This window comes from Cherax quadricarinatus, chromosome 76, assembly GCF_038502225.1.
Source record: "Cherax quadricarinatus isolate ZL_2023a chromosome 76, ASM3850222v1, whole genome shotgun sequence".
NCBI classification, from domain to species: Eukaryota; Metazoa; Arthropoda; class Malacostraca; order Decapoda; family Parastacidae; genus Cherax; species Cherax quadricarinatus.
The window spans coordinates 1,157,262-1,177,711 of NC_091367.1; the positions used below are offsets into that span (position 1 = coordinate 1,157,262).

At 38.7% G+C, this 20,450-nt stretch overlaps 1 protein-coding gene across 1 annotated transcript in view; it reads right to left on the minus strand.

Moving 5' to 3' along the window:
* The window catches only part of LOC128703604 (multiple PDZ domain protein), a 623,082-nt gene that overhangs the window by 23,532 nt on the left and 579,100 nt on the right, over positions 1-20,450 (minus strand). Inside the window, exons 23-25 of the mRNA XM_070101112.1 lie at positions 9,109-9,234; positions 5,441-5,461; positions 589-1,981 (exon numbers count right to left, since the gene is read on the minus strand). Of these exons, the coding sequence (XP_069957213.1) occupies positions 589-1,981; positions 5,441-5,461; positions 9,109-9,234 (1,540 nt within the window). The remainder of the gene's footprint in view (positions 1-588; positions 1,982-5,440; positions 5,462-9,108; positions 9,235-20,450) is intronic.

Here is a 20,450-nt window from a genome sequence, read left to right on the forward strand (position 1 = left end):
ATCCTTCTCTATTAGAAGCCCAGCAGCCGAGGTGGCAGAGTGTTGGACTGTCAATTTACTGATCTCAGTTCATGCATCATGTCCATCCTTCTCTTTATTCATTGACAATTTTTTATTACAACTTAATCTGAGTTCAATAAAGTCTGACTTCAGATTGGACTCCAAGGGTATAAGAGCCCTTGAAACCAGTCCCAGGTACATCACAGGTATATACACCAGTAAGATATGAAGCATCTATACATACTACGCCTATAAATTACCTAAGAGATAATTAAGTCATTATGGACTGTAAAGTCTATAGCCAGTACTATACCAAACTTACTCTATCACACTATACAAACTTTGTATGCTCTTAACAACAATATATGTACTAAGCTACTCCAAGTTTGCTAATAACATAGCTGGACACGAATGTTTTTAAAGATATACAAGTTTTAGAGCCTCTGCTAATATTGCAAGCTCATACAAACATGCAAATTTTTATACACACATACAAAATCAAGAAAAATGGCAAATAAAAATAATCCATACATAACTGAACATGCTACATATTTCAGCAGAGTTAGCAAAGTCACTTATGGGCACTACCTGTGTGACAGTCATGTTTGTTTTATCCGAGTTTGATAAGGAGGACACTGTAGTTGATATACTTGTAGTTAATGTTGCTCCAACAGAATATGCAGCTTTAGTGGTTGTTGTTGTGGTTGTAATAGCTGGAGCCTGATTACTTTCTGGTGAAAACTTTGTTTTGCTATAAATTAAACCAGATTTTGATATTTTTGTTTCTCTATCACTTATTAAAGGAGTTTGCTGCACACGTTCAAAGCCGTTAAGTGGACTTTGCTTAATTTTTACTAATTCTTCACTAGGAGATAAACGACTGGGTATACAAATAGAATAAGATTCACTTCTTACAATCCTATTTCGTTCTCCCGTTGTTGAACTATTTCCACCAATAGGTTCTGTAATTTGTTTAGGTTTCGGGATCAAATGCTCTTGAGCCAGATATATAGAGTCAGGAATGATCTCACTGTATTGTCTTTCAATGTACGGAGTTATGATACGTGATGTTTCTTCGAAAGATTTGGAACTTGTTATAGTACGCCTCTGTACAACATTTTCAACATCTGTTATATGAGCTACCACCAACTTCGCACTTGGTGGATTTAAGTCATCCGATAAAAAGTCACTAATGGAATGTCTATCAGAATCACACTCGACAAGTAAAGAGCTACTTCTTTCAGCACTTGAATCAGATGATTCACTATGTTCACTTTTTCCTTTAGATTCTGCAAACCTAACTAATCTTAACGCTGATGGCTGTTGAAGGTTAGCTGAAGAACTACTGGAAAGCTCAAAGTTATCGACTGTCTGGAAAGCACCATCAACTCCAGATAAAAAATTCCCTGCACGACTGTCCAATAAAAACTCATTAGTGACACATGAAACGTTAGTCCCAGTTAAAATATGTAGATTAGTAAAGCTTTCTGGGTTAGTATAAATATAAGGATCACCTCCAGGAGGTCGACCCAAACTTACGCCATTGTCTTGGAGAACATCTAAAACCTCATGGTCTTCAGATTCCGGTTCAAGGTCTACTTTAGGACCGTATTCTGGTCGTGCTTCAGAGACGTTCTTGAAAGTTATTGTAAATGGCCTGTCCTCTCCGTCATCTTCTAGGTTTCTATCTTCACCTCCAATATGGATAGAAGAAACATTAGATTCATCAGTGCGTGACTCCACTAAAGTCTCGCTTAGGGCGTGTTTGATATTGATTACCGTAAGTCCTCCAGCTTCACTATCTAACTGTTGGCCCTGCGGAAGGCTGGAGACTGACCCAAGGAGATCGTCATGGCTATGATCCCGTGACCTGAGATCACGAGTAATGAAAGAGGGGGCAGTGATTGAGCGAGTGAGATCACTGCCAATTCCGCTGGCAGCTTCGTCTTCTGAACTGTCCCCACGGGGAATGTATGGAGACCTGCAAACAAAAGATTTGGTTAATATTATTTCTCTACTATAAAAATATCTTTTTAGGCTTTACCAAAATAAATTTCCAGTTAAAGTGTTTACATTTTAAGCAACATTTTTATGTTTTAATTCTAGGCCTACAAAAAATTACATGACTGATAAAAAAGTTAATACAAAGCTATAAAAATTATTCATCTTCATGTAAAATCGTATAACTATTATTTTTTGTGAAATACACAATACAGAGGGATCAAATTCAACTGCATGCAACACCTAAGAAATGGTTAGGCATGCCCACTACACAAGACAGTTGTGCAACACAGTTTGCAACATGGTACTTTGTCTATCATCCCTCAATTCAGTCACGTGCTAATCTCTTCGAAAACAAAATAAATTTTCCTTAGTAAACAAGAAGAACATTGTGCATGATGTGCTGGCAGCAAAATGTTGGCTGTCACACTGCATACAATACATATACTGTACACACAACAACAAAAGGGAAAAATATTGCAGGAAAAAGAATAAAAGGACACAATACCATGACTGGAACAATATAAAAATAATCTGCACACAGGAGAAAGAAATTTATGATGACATTTCAGTCCGACTTGGATCATTAAGTAGTCACACTACATAATGGTCCAAGTCGGACAGAAACATAATCATAATTGTCATTCTCCTACTTGCGGGTTATTTGTGTACTGCAAGAAAAGTGAAGAGAGGTAATGAAGGTGGCACATAAAAGACACAAACTAAAACAAAAATGTCTGATCATGCCTAGAGTTTCAAAGCTTTAGTATACATTAGTTATATTCATACAAAGAGAATACAATACTGTATCAGATCCTGCAACCAAGTGAGACAATTTACAAATAGTGTTTTAATCCATATAAAAAAACATTCGAGATTGATTCTTGTTAACGACATCAATAATGGTACTTATAAAGATAATGCCGTAAATATACAAAATCAGCTTAGTTGCTATTGTAAGTTTTATTAAACGACACTATTTACCAGTAGCAATGTATGGTGTAGTAAAGTATTTTCAAGAATAAATAAAAACTCCAATAAACTTTGAGGTTACATGGTAATGTGTGTTAAGTGGTTTTGGGTTGACAAGTGTATATGTATATGGTGAAAACTCCATAATAGCACAGAAGCATTCTCAACAGAACTAAATTAATTGTAAAGGTATCATAGACTTGGAAATGTATCTTATTGCATTATGAGAGAGAAACACAGAATATCAATTCAATCAGGCACTGCAATTAAATACAGCAATGATCCATTAATTCTTATTTTTTCCGATTTGCTTCTCAGGCATCAGAGGATCAAGCCTCCATCATTCCTAACACACTGAATAATCTACCTGGCTTTTACACTTCTACTCTTTTGCAAACAATTATAATTTTGTAAACTGATTTAAATACCACTCTCTGAGTGGAAGATAGTGCATACAGCTCCACCTATGATGCCCCTGACTCAGCTGGTTGTGTAGTCAGTTCACAACTGACTCAGCTGCTTGTGTCCCCAGTTCACAACTGACTCATTGCTTGTGTCCTCAGATCACAACAAACTTAGCTAGTTGTGCTCTCAGTGTGTCACAGTAGAAAGGGAAGACTTTTTTTTAAAGACTCACAAGAGTATATACAATGGTTAATAAAAAGACTTCCTTTATGAGGGAGGTTACTGATGCAAATTTTATAGAATAGAAAATTAATATGATATTTAAACATTAAAATCTGAAGAATCGAGATAAAGACATCAGATAAATTACCATTTAAACATGCAATAAAAATAAGAAATCTAATTTTTCTACTTTAATTAGCCGTGCAAGCATTTAGGGAGTGATAATGATGTCAGAACATGTGCATATGCAGTGAAAAAAAAAATTAGTGACTGAGATGTCCCTCAACCTGAAGTGGTTTGCCTTTATCTACACACTTTCTATCGTAAGAACATTATAAAGGAGAAGCACTGCATCAAGCCTACTGGCTGTTGCTAGGCAGGTCCAAATCACACCCACTTAAGAAGGAAGGGTGCTGCAGGCCTACTGGACCATGCTAAGCAGGTCCAACTTACACCTACCCATACTTACTCATGTACTTGTCTAACCTATTTTTAAAACTACAAGGTTTTAGCTTCAATGACTCTACTTGAGAGTTTGCTCCACTCATCTGTTTTGCTTTATTTAAGCTTCTACAAGTCCATAGTGCTTTAGTCACTTGAGGTGTATAATTAGTGGTGCAGAGGTTGACAGTACAGTATTACAACATGACCACTGTTGGTCCGACAAAGTGGATATTCGGCAAAGCTTCAGAACAAAGGGTGCCAGAAAAACAACAGTGAACCTGTAAAGTAAAAGGACACAAGTGCAACTAATGTGACATTTTATTGTGGCAACGTTTCGCTCTCCAGGAGCTTTATCAAGCCACAATAAAAATGTCACATTAGTTGCACTTGTGTCCTTTTACTTTACATATTGTCGGTAATTCTACCAACTTTATTACAACAGTGTACCTGTATAATGCCAATTCCCTGTTTCTAAAAATGTTTAATTTTGTGGATATTCTGAATGTCCAGTCAAAACGTTCTTTTAAAGACATTCAGAATGTGTAAATAAATATACTGAGTGAAATTTAAAGTAAAGGTATTGTTATGATGTTAAAATCAGATATGTTTAAAACTTAAACAATGTTAGCACCATGAAACTGCAAAGAGAAAGTATAAAACTACATCCTCCAAAAGGAATGCAGGATGGGAAAAAAAATACCATTAAAAATAAAAACAACATGAAACAGATTACCATAAGCATACAGAAAATAAAAGGAATGCAAATTAGAAAGATTTCTTAATACACCAGTATACTGAACATTAGGGAAGCGATTTAGAAATATTTAAGCTGAAGGTTGAAAAGCAAAGTCCTAGGATTTTAAAATATAGTACATACTAAATTACTATATATGTAATAATCTTTTACAAGGGAGAATGGTTAATGAAGTACCAGAATAATTAAAATAAAGCACAGAATGGTACAGGAAGAACAATATAAAATTTTTAAACAATATCAGAGACAACAACCTTAGGAAATGGAAAATGAAGTAAGCTGAGGAATGTTAATGTAAAGATCCCATAAAATATACTAGTCCAAGCGAGAAGGATAGTGGAGCAAAGTGAAACAGACTGAATCAAACCAATGAGACAATTCCAAGGACTACAGTAACTCTGGGTTGAGAACAAACATCTATGGATGTGAAAAAATCTGAAAACGATGAAAAAAAAAAAATAACGACATGGAAGATTTCTTAAAAAGTCACAAAAACAGAGTTGAGTGAGGGAACACTCTGATAGAAATGTACAGGGTACAGAAAATAAAGGAGGGGAAATAAGCACATTAAAAAAATATTATTTTAAAACAGTCTCATAAGGAGGGCAATGGCATAAATGTGGCATCAACCCTAAGGCTTACCTGTAGTACTTCGGGAAGATCCTGGAACCAGTAACAAAACAAAATACCAGATGAGATAATGAATGGAGAATACTTATATCAAGAGGAACCTAAGATGCTGCAAGAGGAATATTGTAAGCACAGAGCATATTAGGTAAACAGGAGGAAGGATTTACCAGGAAATACAGATTTATTTGAAAATGCATTGACTAAAATTAAATAAAGCATAAAAAAAGACAAGAAATACTGAATTATGAAAAACAGACAAAATAAAAAAATTTTAGGCCTGTATATAGTTCCCTGGTACAATACTACTGGAGATGTTTAAAGACAAAGCATAAAAACAGCTGGGAATAAAGCTATTGAAATTATAAGCAAAATTTACCAGCTATACTACTTACTATACAAATCACTAAATATAAAACTAACTGTTGATGTCAGTTCATAAATACAGTACAGTCTAGTAAGTCCCATCTGAGAGTCTTATTGATGAGTAAGACACATGTTTAACATACAGTGGAACCTCAAATTTCGAATGTATCACTTATCAAACTCTTCGAAAATAGAACGCTTTTTTCGAACCAACTTTGTCCCTATTATCGAACTCGCCCCTATTTTCGAACCACTGGGTACCGGACCTGTCCGGCAGCTCACTCTGTCTGCGTCCCCATGCAGGCGCCGTAAGCCAGTCTGGTTTTGTTGATGCTTGAGTGAACACTAACCTGCGCTCTCATTCAAACATTTTACGATTATTTTATTGTATTTAGTGCTTGTGGGACTGTGAAATAAGCTACAATGGGCCCAAAGAAACTTGCTAGTGGTACCCCTGTGGTAAAGAAAGTGAGAAACACCATAGATGTGCAGAAGGAAATAATACAGAAGTGGCATGATGTCCAAATGTTTGTGGAGAAGTATCACCCAGAGCAAGCTGAAACAAGCCATCTCTGCAACAAGTTCAGTGACAGAACCATGTCCCGTTTTAGGGAAATCTTAAAGAGGCACCAGAAACAGAGGACTGTGGACAGTTATTTTGTGAGACAGGGGTCCAGTAACTCTCAAGCTGGTCCTAGTGGCATTAAAAGACAGAGAAGGGAAGTAACCCCAGAGAGGGCTTTACCTGAAGTCCTCATGGAGGGGGATTCCCCTTCCAAACACTTACCCCAACTCCCTCTCTCCTCCTCCCTATCTTCCAGATGCCATCACCAATCTTCAATAAAGGTAAGTAAAATGTTATTTTATATGTTTATTAATACATAATTGAACACTATATTTGTTGTGTGTATGTAAAACTATAATTAATCTCTATAAAATGTGTTTATTTTGTTAATATTTTTGGGTTTCTGGAACGGATTAACTGTATTTCCATTATTTCTCATGGGAAACATTGCTTCGCTTTTCAGACTTTTCGAATTTAGAACTAACTCCTGGAACGGATTAACTTCGATATTTGAGGTTCCACTGTACATGGTAATGTATGTTTAGTGTTGCACATGTGTCTTACTCATCATCTTGTCAGTGTTCTTGATCACAAATAATAATAAGGCTGCAAGGGGCTAGTTACCACTTTTCCTGAATAAATTACTAAATTTTAAAGGAGAAACTTTCATTTTTCTCTTTAGGTCACCGTGCCTCAGTATGACACAGCCGATTTGTTGAAAAAAAAATAAGGCAGCAAGAGGTTAGTAACCCTTTCTCCTGTATAAATTACTAAATTTGAAGTAAATAAAAACTTCCATAAAGTGTTTATTTTTCTTTTTATGTCACCCTGCCTTGTTGGGATACGGCCAGTTCATTGAAAAAAATAACAACAACAACAATAATAATAATAATAATAATAATAATAATTGTAGTACAGTATTTTCTTAATGCATCTAAACTGTGTTAGATGCATTATTACTTTGATTAATATACTGTACTATCATGAAAATGGTTTTAATAAAGAACAAAATGGCACAATAACATGACTGGAACAATACACAAATATCATGAATTTCTTACTCATACATGAAGGTTATCTGTGTAATGCTTTCAATCTTATTCATCTGTATCCCTTATTAGTACTAATCTATTTATATAAAACTCTTCAAATCAATGCTCCCTATTTTTTTAGTAAATAATAACTGTAACGGCTTGATAAAGCTCTTGGAGAGCAAAATGTTGCCACAATAAAATGTTACATTAGTTGCACTTGAGTCCTTTTACTTTACATAGTCGGTAAATTTACCAACATTATTACAACTAACAAGTCATTGATTAAAGGATAAAGGCAGTAACAAAGCAGAGAAGGAAAGTAAAGAAGACTGAAGACTGCAAGAGCACAGATAAAAAATAATAAAAGTTGAATGGTAAAAAAAAAAAAAAAAAAAAACTACGGAAATAAAGTGCTGTGCTGAAAACTTTAGATATATTAACTATATTCTCATATTCATTACATACTACTTTGACTGGTTATGAATATTTAAACTGCTATGAGAGAAGTCTCTATGACTGCTACATTATCAGACTAAATGAGGAGGGTGGGTAAGGGGTTGTAAGTTATGCATAGAGATAAGTCTTACTGAAAAGAGACAAAAAGAGGCTCAGCATTTTCCAGCTGATCTGCGACTTACCTAAAGTATGTACAGTAGTATTTTATCTATTTTATCTTAAAGTATTTAGATTGATGTTATCTATTATCTAAATGAAATTTTACTGCCCTTTAAAATTACCAGTAAGAGAACAGTGAACGACAATACAGAAAATTTGATTAATATGTAAAGACTAGAATACAGGTATACCTCGCTTTAAGGTGCTTCTCTTATATGGCACTTTCAATTACATTCATGTTTATCAATTTCAGTGCTTGCCTTGCAACACAATACACTGCAGTATTTTTTTTATTTTAATTCCATTTTTTTAGGCCTAGCACTACTGCACACTTAAGGAATGATAATGTAAACATGTTTTTAGGCTTTTATATGCATTGGAAAGTGAAAAAAAGTCTGTGATTCGCTTTAAGGCATTATTCACTTTATGGTGGCAGTCTGGAGCTTAATCCGACATGTTGGCGGTGTACTATGACTGTAAATGTAAAATATTACATGAATCGTTTAGTTTGTGCTTGATCTAAGTGAAGCACTTCTGGTAATAAAGATATCTTATTATGAATAAATATTCCTCATATTGTATATAAGAATATTACATGGAAAAAAGTTCAATAAAAACCAAGTTAGCTAGTTATGACACAGCTACAGCCTTACTTGATACAGGATATGAGACATGTTTTTTCTAATTAATCATTTTGTCAAAAAGCTACTATAAATGCCACTGATCAGAAAGGATCTTTTGGGTGACTAAAATTTATATTTTATGCTATTTATGTTACTAAAAGTAACACAATACAGTACATTGCTCTGAATATCAAGATATACAGAATACTTAGAGCATTCTTAAGTTTATATAGTGTTCTACAGAAGATATCAAAGGTGTAACAATAACCATTTTCCGAACTGTTGTGAGGACACCCGAGAATACTGAAATCGTGAGCTATGATTGCTTGACTTGCAAAAGTTTACTGTATTTCACTGTAGTAATAGAGATTCAAGCATTTACAAACTTTGACAAAGTTTATAATGATGAATCAGCCATGTCTGAAAATAATGGAGAAATATTTATACCTTTGGTAATGTTATAAATAATTAAGAACTGACCTTGGACTAGTCTGCTGGTGTGACTGCTGCACCTGCTGGCTTTGCTGCTGCTGCTGTCCTTCACGATACTGCAGGAGAGAAGCTTCCCGGAATGCAGCTGCGTCTTGACCCCGAATGTAGAGGATGCTGCAAAGTGAGTAAAAAGTTTAGTATAATTAGGATTTTGAGTACCTGGACATTATAACTAAACTGCAACCAATTTTAGTTATTATATTAAAGGGTCACAGCTGTGAATATTTCCTTTAAAATGTCAACAAATCCAGAAAAAGAAGATTGTGGCATTGTATTATTTGTCAATCACTGCTACTACATGGTAAAAACTCACAGAACTTGAGAGATAATTTAAGAAAACCATTTTAAATTACAACACATTAAAAAATATATTTTATTTCCCAGTTACTCTTAAAAATACTCTAAATATTTTCAGAGACATTATGCACTATACAGGAGATAAGTACCAGTATGCAATGTTCAAGTATTGCATAATGATAAAAACAAAATCACAGAGATATACATAGACAAAGTATTTAGAAATTAAAACTAGAGTGAAAAAAATGTACAGTACAGTACAGTATATGTATATCTTCAAAACAAAGGCCTAGATCAGAAGGCTGAGACAAAGCATCCCCAGTAGGCTGTAACATTTGAGTTATATTTCTTGAGCAACTACTTATGACAAGACTCACAAAATCGTAATGACACGATTACAAACAAAGCTAGCTGGCGCAGTGGCTAACACGACGGTCAGGAGTTTGGAGACTCTCTGATCGTGGGTTCTAACCCCACCCGTGGTAGTATGGTTTACTTATGACAAACTTGTGACCAGTTTCTACTGTTTTCCTACTCTCACAGACCAGTCTGAGGCCAGACTTTCCTGTCAGCTGCGCAGCCAGGTCAAGGATGAGTTGGACGATGAAAAAGCGATTGATACCAGCCAACACTTAGAATATTAACATTACATGTGCTTAAAAATATCAAAATTAACACTCTACCTCACAACTGTGAGAGTTATTCACACACACACACACACACACACAAAAGGTTTGTAATAACTAGCAAAGAGGTGGGGCCAGGAGCTATGGCTCAACCACATATAGGTGAGTACAAACACTATTGACAAGTGTGTTTGACAGCCAGTAACTAACACAACAGACCAAGTAATGAGTAATAACATTATCATCTCAGAAAAATTAAGTTATTTAATATTTAACCTTGCTGTGTTATTTAACCCTTTGACTGTCGCGGCCATATATATATGTCTTACGAGGTACCGTGTTTGACGTATATATACTCATAAATTCTAGCGGCTTCAAATCAAGCAGGAGAAAGCTGGTAGGCCCACATGTGAGAGAATGGGTCTGTGTGGTCAGTGTGCACCATATAAAAAAAATCCTGGAGCATGCAGTGCATAATGAGAAAAAAAAACTCCGACCGTTTTTTTTTTAATTAAAATGCCGACTTTGTGGTCTATTTTCGTATAGTATTTACGGTTGTATTCTCATTTTCTTGATCTCATTTGATAGAATGGAAAACATATTTTAGAAATAGAGGTGATTTTGATTGATTTTACTATAAAAAGAACCTGGAAATGGAGCTCAAAGTAGGGGAAATGTTTGATTTTTGCCAATGTTCAAAAGTAAACAAATGATGTTATTGTCCAATAAATGTCCAACTAGCCATTCTAATATGCAGTCATAATGGGTTGATGTTATTTATACAATTATTACAGTATTGCAGTAGTCTGCATAATAGTAAGTCTTTTATTTTTTGTTTGAATAAAAATTCAAAATAGAAAGCAAGAGTAATAACAGAGGGGTCTGGAGACATGACTGATGAACAAAGAAAATGTTATTTTAGAGCCAGGAATGTCTGCATTGTTCATTCTGGACCTTATTTTGAAATTGTCATATTTTTTAATTTTCGTGAAATTGGCCAAATTGCACATTTCTGACCACATTATTAGGTAGTTGAAATCGGTAAATGGGTAGTTTCTTGTACTCAATCGATAGAAAAATGGAGTTCTAAAGAAACAGCTATGAGTTTGGTCGACTGGAACAACGGAATTAGCCGAAAATAGGGCTCAAAGTGGGCGAAATCGCCGATTTGTAAATATCGCCGAGGTTGCTAACTTCGCGAGAGCATAATTCCGTCAGTTTTCCATCAAATTTCGTTTTTTTGGTGTCATTACAATCGGGAAAAGATTCTCTATCATTTCATAAGAAAAAATAATTTTTTTTTGAAATTTTGCGACACCAGGAGACACCTCAGGATTGGGGGTTGCGACAGTCAAGGGGTTAATATCCATTGTGCATTATTATTATTATTATAATCAAGGGGGAAGCGCTAAACCCAGAGGATTATACAGCGCCTGGGGGGGGGGATGTGGAAGGCATTCAGGCTTAATTCGGGGAACTGGAGCACAAATCCAATTCCCTAAATCAAGAGCCCCTCACCAACATCAAGGAACCTTCCTTGAGGGGTATCCATTGTGCAATAAGCACTTACCTTAAAGGCTCCAGTATCTTATTATTTTTATTATACACAAGATGCTCTAAACCTGAATGGGAGGTGATCAGGTCTGATCCAAGGGAATGGAGGGTAGTGGTGTCTTAGATTTTAAATGGTAGGATCCTACTATTTTATTTAAAACTTCTGCATTTTATTACTCTGATGGGTTTACTGCTCTCTTATGAATGAAATGAAATAAAAAATTTTTGTAGGACAAATTACATGATTACATTACTATTATTATTGTTAATATTATTAGCATTAATATAATTATTATTATTATTTTCATTATTGATATTAATACACATTATTCATGGAGTGTGTCATTATCATATCCGATCCAAGGAAAGGGATAATAAGTTTAATTCTTTGAATAATGAACCGTTCACCAGCTGACTGGTTAATGTTGGTTTAAAGCCTATCTACTACACGAGGGTCATTAAGGCTGCATGTTGTCTGTTCACCACCAGTCATGAACATTTTAACACTTAAAACAGGGCTTAAACTCTTGATGTATATACACTGAGAGACATACTGAATGTGTAAATTCAAGGATTATGTGAATTAGAGTAAAGGTTGGATGCAAAAAGTGGGTCATAATAAGCGTGTATGCACCTGGAGAAGAGAGGAATGTAGAGGAGAGAGAGAGAGATTTTGGGAGATGTTAAGTGAACGTATATGAACCTTTGAACCAAGGGAGACAGTAATTGTGGTAGGGGACCTGAATGCAAAAGTAGGGTTTGGTAAGTAAGTTTGGGGTGCCAGGTGTAAATGATAATAGGAGCCCTTTGATTGAACTTTGTATAGAAAGGGGTTTAGTTATAGGTAATACATATTTTAAGAAAAAGAGGATAAAAAAGTGTACAAGATATGATGTACGGCAAAATGACAGCAGTTTGTTGGATTATGTATTGGTAGATAAAAGACTGTTGAGTAGACTTCAGGATGTACATGTTTATAGAGGGGTCACAGATATATCAGATCACTTTTTAGTTGTAGCTACACTGAGAGTAAAAGGTAGATGGGATACAAGGAGAATAGAAGCATCAGGTAAGAGAGAGGTGAAGGTTTATAAACTAAAAGAGGAGGCAGTTAGGGTAAGATATAAATAACTATTGGAGGATAGATGGGCTAATGAGAGCATAGGCAATGGGGGTCAAAGAGGTATGGGGTAGGTTTAAAAATGTAGTGTTAGAGTGTTCAGCAGAAGTTTGTGGTTACAGGAAAGTGGGTGCGGGAGGGAAGAGGAGTGATTGGTGGAATGATGATGTAAAGAGAGTAGTAAGGGAGAAAAAGTTAGCATATGAGAAGTTTTTACAAAGCATAAGTGATGCAAGGAGGGAAGAGTATATGGAGAAAAAGAGAGAGGTTAAGAGAGTGGTGAAACAATGTAAAAAGAGAGCAAATGAGAGAGTGGGTGAGATGTTATCAACAAATTTTGTTGAAAATAAGAAAAAGTTTTGGAGTGAGATTAACAGGTTAAGGAAGCCTAGAGAACAAATGGATTTGTCAGTTAAAAATAGGAGAGTTATTAAAAGGAGAGTTAGAGGTATTGGGAAGATGGAGGGAATATTTTGAAGAATTGTTAAATGTTGATGAAGATAGGGAAGCTGTGATTTTGTGTACAGGGCAAGGAGGAATAACATCTTGTAGGAATGAGGAAGAGCCAGTTGTGAGGCAGTAGGTAAAATGAAAGGGGGTAAGGCAGCTGGTATTGATGGGATAAAGGTAGAAATGTTAAAAGCAGGAGGGGATATAGTTTTGGAGAGGTTGGCACTATTATTTAATAAATGTATGGAATAGGGTAAGGTACCTAGGGATTGGCAGAGAGCATGCATAGTTCCTTTGTATAAAGGCAAAGGGGACACAAGAGAGTGCAAAAAAAAAAAAAAAAAAGTCTGTTGAGTATACCTAGTAAAGTGTATGGTAGAGTTATTATTGAAAGAATTAAGAATAAGATGGAGAATAGGATAGCAGATGAACAAGGAGGCTTTAGGAAAGGTAGGGGGTGTGTGGACCAGGTGTTTACAGTGAAACATATAAGTGAACAGTATTTAGATAAGGCTAAAGAGGTTTTTGTGGCATTTATGGATTTGGAAAAGGCGTATGGCAGGGTGGATAGGAGGGCAATGTGGCAGATGTTGCAGGTGTATGGTATAGGAGGTAGGTTACCTGGAGGTTACTGAAAGCAGTGAAGAGTTTTTACGAGGATAGTGAGGCTCAAGTTAGAGTATGTAGAAAAGAGGGAGTTTTTTTCCAGTAAAAGTAGGCCTTAGACAAGGATGTGTGATGTCACCGTGGTTGTTCAATATATTTATAGATGGGGTTGTAAGAGAAGTAAATGCGAGGGTCTTGGCAAGAGGCGTGGAGTCAAAAGATAAACAATCACACATAGAGTGGGAGTTGTCACAGTTGCTCTTTGCTAATGACACTATGCTCTTGGGAGATTCTGAAGAGAAGTTGCAGAGATTGGTGGATGAATTTGGTAGGGTATGTAAAAGAAGAAAATTAAAAGTGAATACAAGAAAGAGTAAGGTTATGAGGATAACAAAAAGATTAGGTGATGAAAGATTGGATATCAGATTGGAGGGAGAGATTATGGAGGAGGTGAATGTATTCAGATATTTGGGAGTGGACGTGTCAGCGGATGGGTCTATGAAAGATGAGGTAAATCATAGAATTGATGAGGGGAAAAGGGTGAGCGGTGCACTTAGGAGCCTGTTCAGACAAAGAACTTTGTCCTTGGAAGCAAAGAGGGGAATGTATGAGAGTATTTATTTATTTATTTATTTATTATCAATTTGAGCACACATACAGAGGTACAAAAAAATACAGATAAGAGCAGCATGCCAAAGCCACTTATACTATGCATAGTTTTACCAACGCTCTTATATGGCTGTGAAGCATGGGTGATGAATGTTGCAGCGAGGAGAAGGCTGGAGGCAGTGATGTCATGTCTGAGGGCAATTTGTGGTGTGAATATAACTGCAGAGAATTTGTAGTTTGGAAGTCAGGAGGAGGTGCAGGATTGCCAAACTACATGTATTGTCCAGAGGGCTGAGGAAGGATTGTTGAGGTGGTTCGGACATGTAGAGAGAATGGAGTGAAACAGAATGACTTCAAGAGTGTATCAGTCTGTAGTGGAAGGAAGGCAGAGTAGGGGTCGGCCTAGGAAAAGTTGGAGGGAGGGGATAAAGGAGGTTTTGTGTGCGAGGGGCTTGGATTTCCAGTGGGCATGCGTGAGAGTGTGAGCAAAGTACCATATATGAAGGGATTCAGGGAAACCGGCAGGCCGGACTTGAGTCCTGGAGATGGGAAGTACAGTGCTTGCACTCTGAAGGAGGGGTGTTAATGTTGCAGTTTAAAAACTGTAGTGTAAAGCACCCTTCTGGCAAGACAGTGATGGAGTGAATGATGGTGAAAGTTTTTTTTTTTTTTTTTTTTTTACACAGGGTTTGACAAGGTTAGGTTAAGGATCCCTAGTTTTATTGACAAGCTATTTACTGGTTAAGGGTTCCTAACTTTACTGGCAAGCTAAGAGCTGTTACCTACATCAGCTCATTTGAAAGCATTTTTATTGTTATGAGACATACAAGTAGGGAACAGGATGAAGTTGGAGCCATCTGTGGGCCAGCATTTTCATTTGATCAACTGATGTTATCTCGTTGACATCATTATGCTGTACGAATGTGTTCCATACTCGAGTCATCCTGGGTATATATGATCTCAGATGGAGTGATGATCTGGAGAAGGGCACAGCCAGAGTGAAGTTGCTGCTTTCTGCCCGTCTACTGGCATAAAAGCTTGTTTCACGCTGTCCTCGAAGTGGATCCAAGTGTAGTACTTTGACAATATTGGCCTTGTACATAACAGTAAGGCTGCCCACATCCCTCCTGTGTTGAAGGCTCTGCTGAAATGACAGATCTATCCAGGATGGGTCCAGGCGAGAGATGAGACGTCTTGCTCTGTTCTCTACTCTGTCAAGCAGTTGTAGATGAGAGGGGGGGGGGCAGGCAAACCAAGAGAGTGGAGCATACTCAAGGTGTGAGCATACTTGTGTCTTGTACAGAATCTTGCAACCCCCACTGTCAAGCAGATGCGAGATACGGCGAAGTGCTGTAAGCTTCCTGGCTGCCTTGTTTGCAAGATTTACAACATGGTTCTTCATGGTTAGTTTGAAGTCAAATTTCACCCCAAGGATATTAACTTCTTCCCCAGGTGCCAACGCCCTACCATTCATACTTACTACTGCACCAGCATTACCATCATGGTGCCTAGAGACCATCATCATTTCTGTTTTCTCAGGTACAAATGTCACTTGCCATCTATTTCCCCAAGCTGATATAGCTCTTAGCTGGTGATTGATGTAGCTTAGAGCAGCTGGCATTTCTTTCTCAGGCCACCCCGCCTTGGTGGGAATCAGCCAGTATGTTAATAATAAAATAATAATAAAGATATACACCTCTCGGGGGTATACGTATCCTCAGTAAACTCATATTGTCGCAATAAATGATTTTCAGTGAATAAATAGGATGGACAGACTTGTCACTTTTGGGACCACAGTTTGAGCCTCTCATCCATTCCTCTGTTCACTCATATCCTGAGAGAGAGAGAGAGAGGGGAGGGGGAGAGAGGGGGAGAGAGGGGGGGGGAGAGAGAGAGAGAGAGAGAGAGAGAGAGAGAGAGAGAGAGAGAGAGAGAGAGAGAGAGAGAGAGAGAGAGAGAGAGAGAGAGAGAGAGAGAGAGAGAGAGTACTCACCTAATTGTGGTTGCAGGGGTCGAGACTCAGCTCCTGGCCCCGCCTCTTCACCGACCGCTACTAGGTCCTCTCTCCCCCTGCTCCATGAGCTTTATCATACCTCGTCTTAAAACTATGTATAGTTCCTGCCTCCACTACATCGCTTGCCAGAATATTCCACTTCCTAACTACTCTATGACTGAAGAAATACGTGCGTGTGTGCGTGCGTGTGTGTGTGTACTCACCTAGTTGTGGCTGCAGGGGTCAAGTCATAGCCCCTTGTCCCACCTCTTCACTGGCTACTACTGGGTCACTCTCCCTGCACTATGAGCTTTATCATACCTCTGCTTGAAGCTATGAATGGATCCTGCCTCCACTAAATCGCTTCCCAAATTATTACACTCCTGACTACCCTATGACTGAAGAAATACTTCCTAACAACCTTGTGATTCATCTGAGTCTTCAACTTCCAACTGTGTCCCCTTGCTGCTGTGTCCCATCTCTGGAACATTCCGTCTCTGTCCACCTTGTCAATTCCTCTCTGTATTTTATGTCGTTATCATGTCCCCCTATCTCTCCTGTCCTCCAGTGTCATCAGGTCGATTTCCCTTAACCACTCCTCATATGACATACCCCTTAGCTCTAGGACTAGTCTTGCTGTAAACCTCTGCACTTTCTCTAGTTTCTTTACATGCTTGGCTAGGTGCCGCATACTCCAATATGGGCCTAACGTATACAGTGTACAGGGTCCTGAATGATTCCTTTTTAAGATGGTGGAATGCTGTCCTTAGGTTAGCTAGGCGCCCACATGCTGCGGCAGTTATTTGGTTGATGTGTGCCTCAGGAGATGTGCCTGGTGTTATACTCGCCCCAAGATCTTTTTCCTTGAGTGAGGTTTGAAGTTTCTGGCCCCCTAGACTGTACTCCGTCTGCAGTCTTGTTTGCCCTTCCCCAATTTTCATGACTTTGCACTTGGTGAGGTTGAACTCCAGGAGCCAATTGCTGGACCAGGCCTGCAGCCTGTCCAGATCCCTTTGTAGTTCTGCCTGGTCCTTGTCCGATTGAATTCTTCTCACCAATTTCATATCATCTGCAAACACGGACACTTCAGAGTCTATTCCTTCCGCCATGCCATTCACATATACCAGAAATAGCACCGGTCCTATGACTGACCCCTGTGGAACCCCACTCGTCACAGGTGCCCACTCTGACATCTCGCCATGTAACATGACTCACTGCTGTCTTCCTGACGGGTATTCCCTGATCCATTGTAGTGCCTTTCTTGTTATTCCTGCTTGGTCCTCCAGTTTTTGCACTAACCACTTGTGTGGAACTGTGTCAAATGCCCTCTTACAGTCCAAGAAAATGCAATCTACCCACCCCTCTCTCTCTTGTCTTACTGCTGTTACCCTGTCATAGAACTCCAGTAGGTTTGTGACACAGGATTTCCCATCCCTGAAACCATGTTGGCAGTTGTTGAGCTCATTTCTTTCTAGGTGTTTCACAACTCTTCTCCTGATAATCTTCTCCATGACTTTGCATACTATACATGTCAGTGACACTGGTCTGTAGTTTAGTGCTTCTTGTCTGTCTCCTTTTTTTTGAAAATTGGGACTACATTTGATGTCTTCCGTACCTCATGCAATCTCCCTGTTTCGATAGATGTGTTGAATATTGTTGTTAGGGGTACACATAGCACCTCTGCTCCCTCTCTCAAGATCCATGGAGAGATGTTATCCGGCCCCATCGCCTTTGAGGTGTCTAGCTTGCTCAACAGCCTCTTCACTTCTTCCTCGGTTGTATGTTGTGTCCAACACCTGGTGGTGTACCCCACCTCTCCGTCCTTCTAGAGTCCCTTCTGTCTCCTCTGTGAACACTTCTTTGAATCTCATGTTGAATTCCTCACATACATTGCGGTCGTTTCTTGTGATCTCTCCTCTTTCCTTCCGTAGCCTGATTACCTGGTTCTTGACTGTTGCTTTCCTCCTGATGTGGCTATACAACAGCTTTGGGTCAGATTTGGCTGCTATGTCATTTTCATATCGTCGTTGGGCCTCCCTTCTTACCTATGCATATTCATTTCTGACTCTACAACTGCTCTCCATATTCTCCTGGGTCCTTTGCCTTCTATACTTCTTCCATTCCCTAGTACATTTGGTTCTGGCCTCCCTGCGCCTTTGGGTGAACCACGGGCTCATCCTGGCTTTTTCATTATTCCTGTTACCCTTGGGTACAAACCTCTCCTCAGCTTCCGTGCATATTGTTGTCGCATATTCCATCATCTCATTTACTGACTTCCCTGCCAGTTCTCTGTCCCACTGAACCCTGTTCAGAAAGTTCTTCATTCCCGTGTAGTTTGGCTTCATTTGTCCGGCTATTCCTGCTTCCCTCTCCACTTGTAAGTCTACTGTGTATTCGAATCTTAAAACCACATGATCGCTGGCCTCAAGGGGTCTTTCATATGTGATGTCCTCAATATCTGCACTACTCAAGGTGAATACTAGGTCCAGTCTTGCTGGTTCATCCTCTCCTCTCTCTCTGGTAGTGTCCCTTACGTGTTGGTACATTAAGTTTTCCAGTACCACCTCCATCATCTTAGCTCTCCATGTTTCTTGGCCCCCATGTGGCTCCAAGTTCTCCCAATCGATTTCCTTGTGGTTGACGTCACCCATAACCAGTAGCTTTGCCCTGCTCACATGAACCCTTCTTGCCACTTCAGCCAGCATGTCAACCATCGCTCTATTACTCTCATCATGCTCTTGCAATGGCTTCCTGCTGTTCTGTGGTGGGATATACATCACTGCAATTACCACTTTGGGACCTCCAGACTGAAGATTCCTACTATGTAATATCTTGCTTCTCCTGTCTCCTCTCTTCAGCTCATCAAAATCCCATTGGTTTTTGACCAGCAGTGCCACTCCTCTAACCCCTCTGTCTTTCCTCAGGATCTGATATCCCATTGGAAAGATGGCATCTGTTATCGTACCTGTAAGTTTGGTTTCTGTGAGAGCTATGTCTGGTGATGCCTCTGACTCTTTTGTGCCACTCCTCCCACTTGTTTGATATTCCACGAGCATTAGTGTACCATACCTTCAGTTTCCTCTCCAACATTGTGTTTTGGAGGTGGGGGACCTGGCAGTGTACTGTAGGATTCTATAGCTGAGTGCTGGGTGAGAGCTGTGGGTGTAGATTGTGGTTTGTGTTGGGATAGCAAGATTGGTTGTGGGGTTCTGGGGATGGTTCTGTGTGTGTTTGCTCTTGTTGCTCTGCCCTGCTCTGGTTGTCCTCTGCTGATTCTGTCCTTGTCTCTCCTCCTAGCTCCTTTTGCTTTTGTGTTCTCTCACTCAGCTGCTGTCGCTCTGTATTCTGTCTCGGTCTAGGAACACCCTCTTGTATTCTGCCGAGTCCTTCAACCGTGTTTTCTCTTGGAGGATCCTGTTCCGCACTGTTTCTGCCCTGAAAATCAGCCTGATTGGTCATTTTCTCCCCTTCAAATACTCCCCTATTCTCTGAAAATTTACAATCTCAGACATGTCTTCTTCACCTATTTCTGAGATGATGTTCTCAATCTCCTTTCTTTCTGCCTGCCATCTTTCAGTGTGTGTCCTTCCCTCGCTCTCCTGAAGCTCGTGAATAAACACTGACTTCGCTTTAATATACATTATTTAGGTATGCATATTGGTCATAGAGCCTGTCTTAGGTCCGAGACATTGGTAAACGAGTACTTCACTAAGTGAGAAGAGGCTGTGTAAAGGTTGAAACTGAATATAGATAAGAGTAAGGTGATGAGGCTGTCAAACGATGTAGAGAAAAATGGATATCACACTGGAGGGAGAGTATGGCAGAAGTGAATGTTTTCAGATATTTTGGAGCTGACTTGTCAGTGGATGGGTTTATGAAGGATGAGATAAACCATAGAATTGATGAAGGAAAAAAAGATGAGTGGTGTGTTGGGGTATCTGTGGAGGCAAAGAACATTTTCCATGGAGGCAAAGAAGGGAATGTATGAGATTATAGTGGTACCAACACTCTTATATGGGTGTGAAGCATGGGTTATAAATGCTGCAGCAAGGAGGCCGCTGGAGGCAGTGGAGAT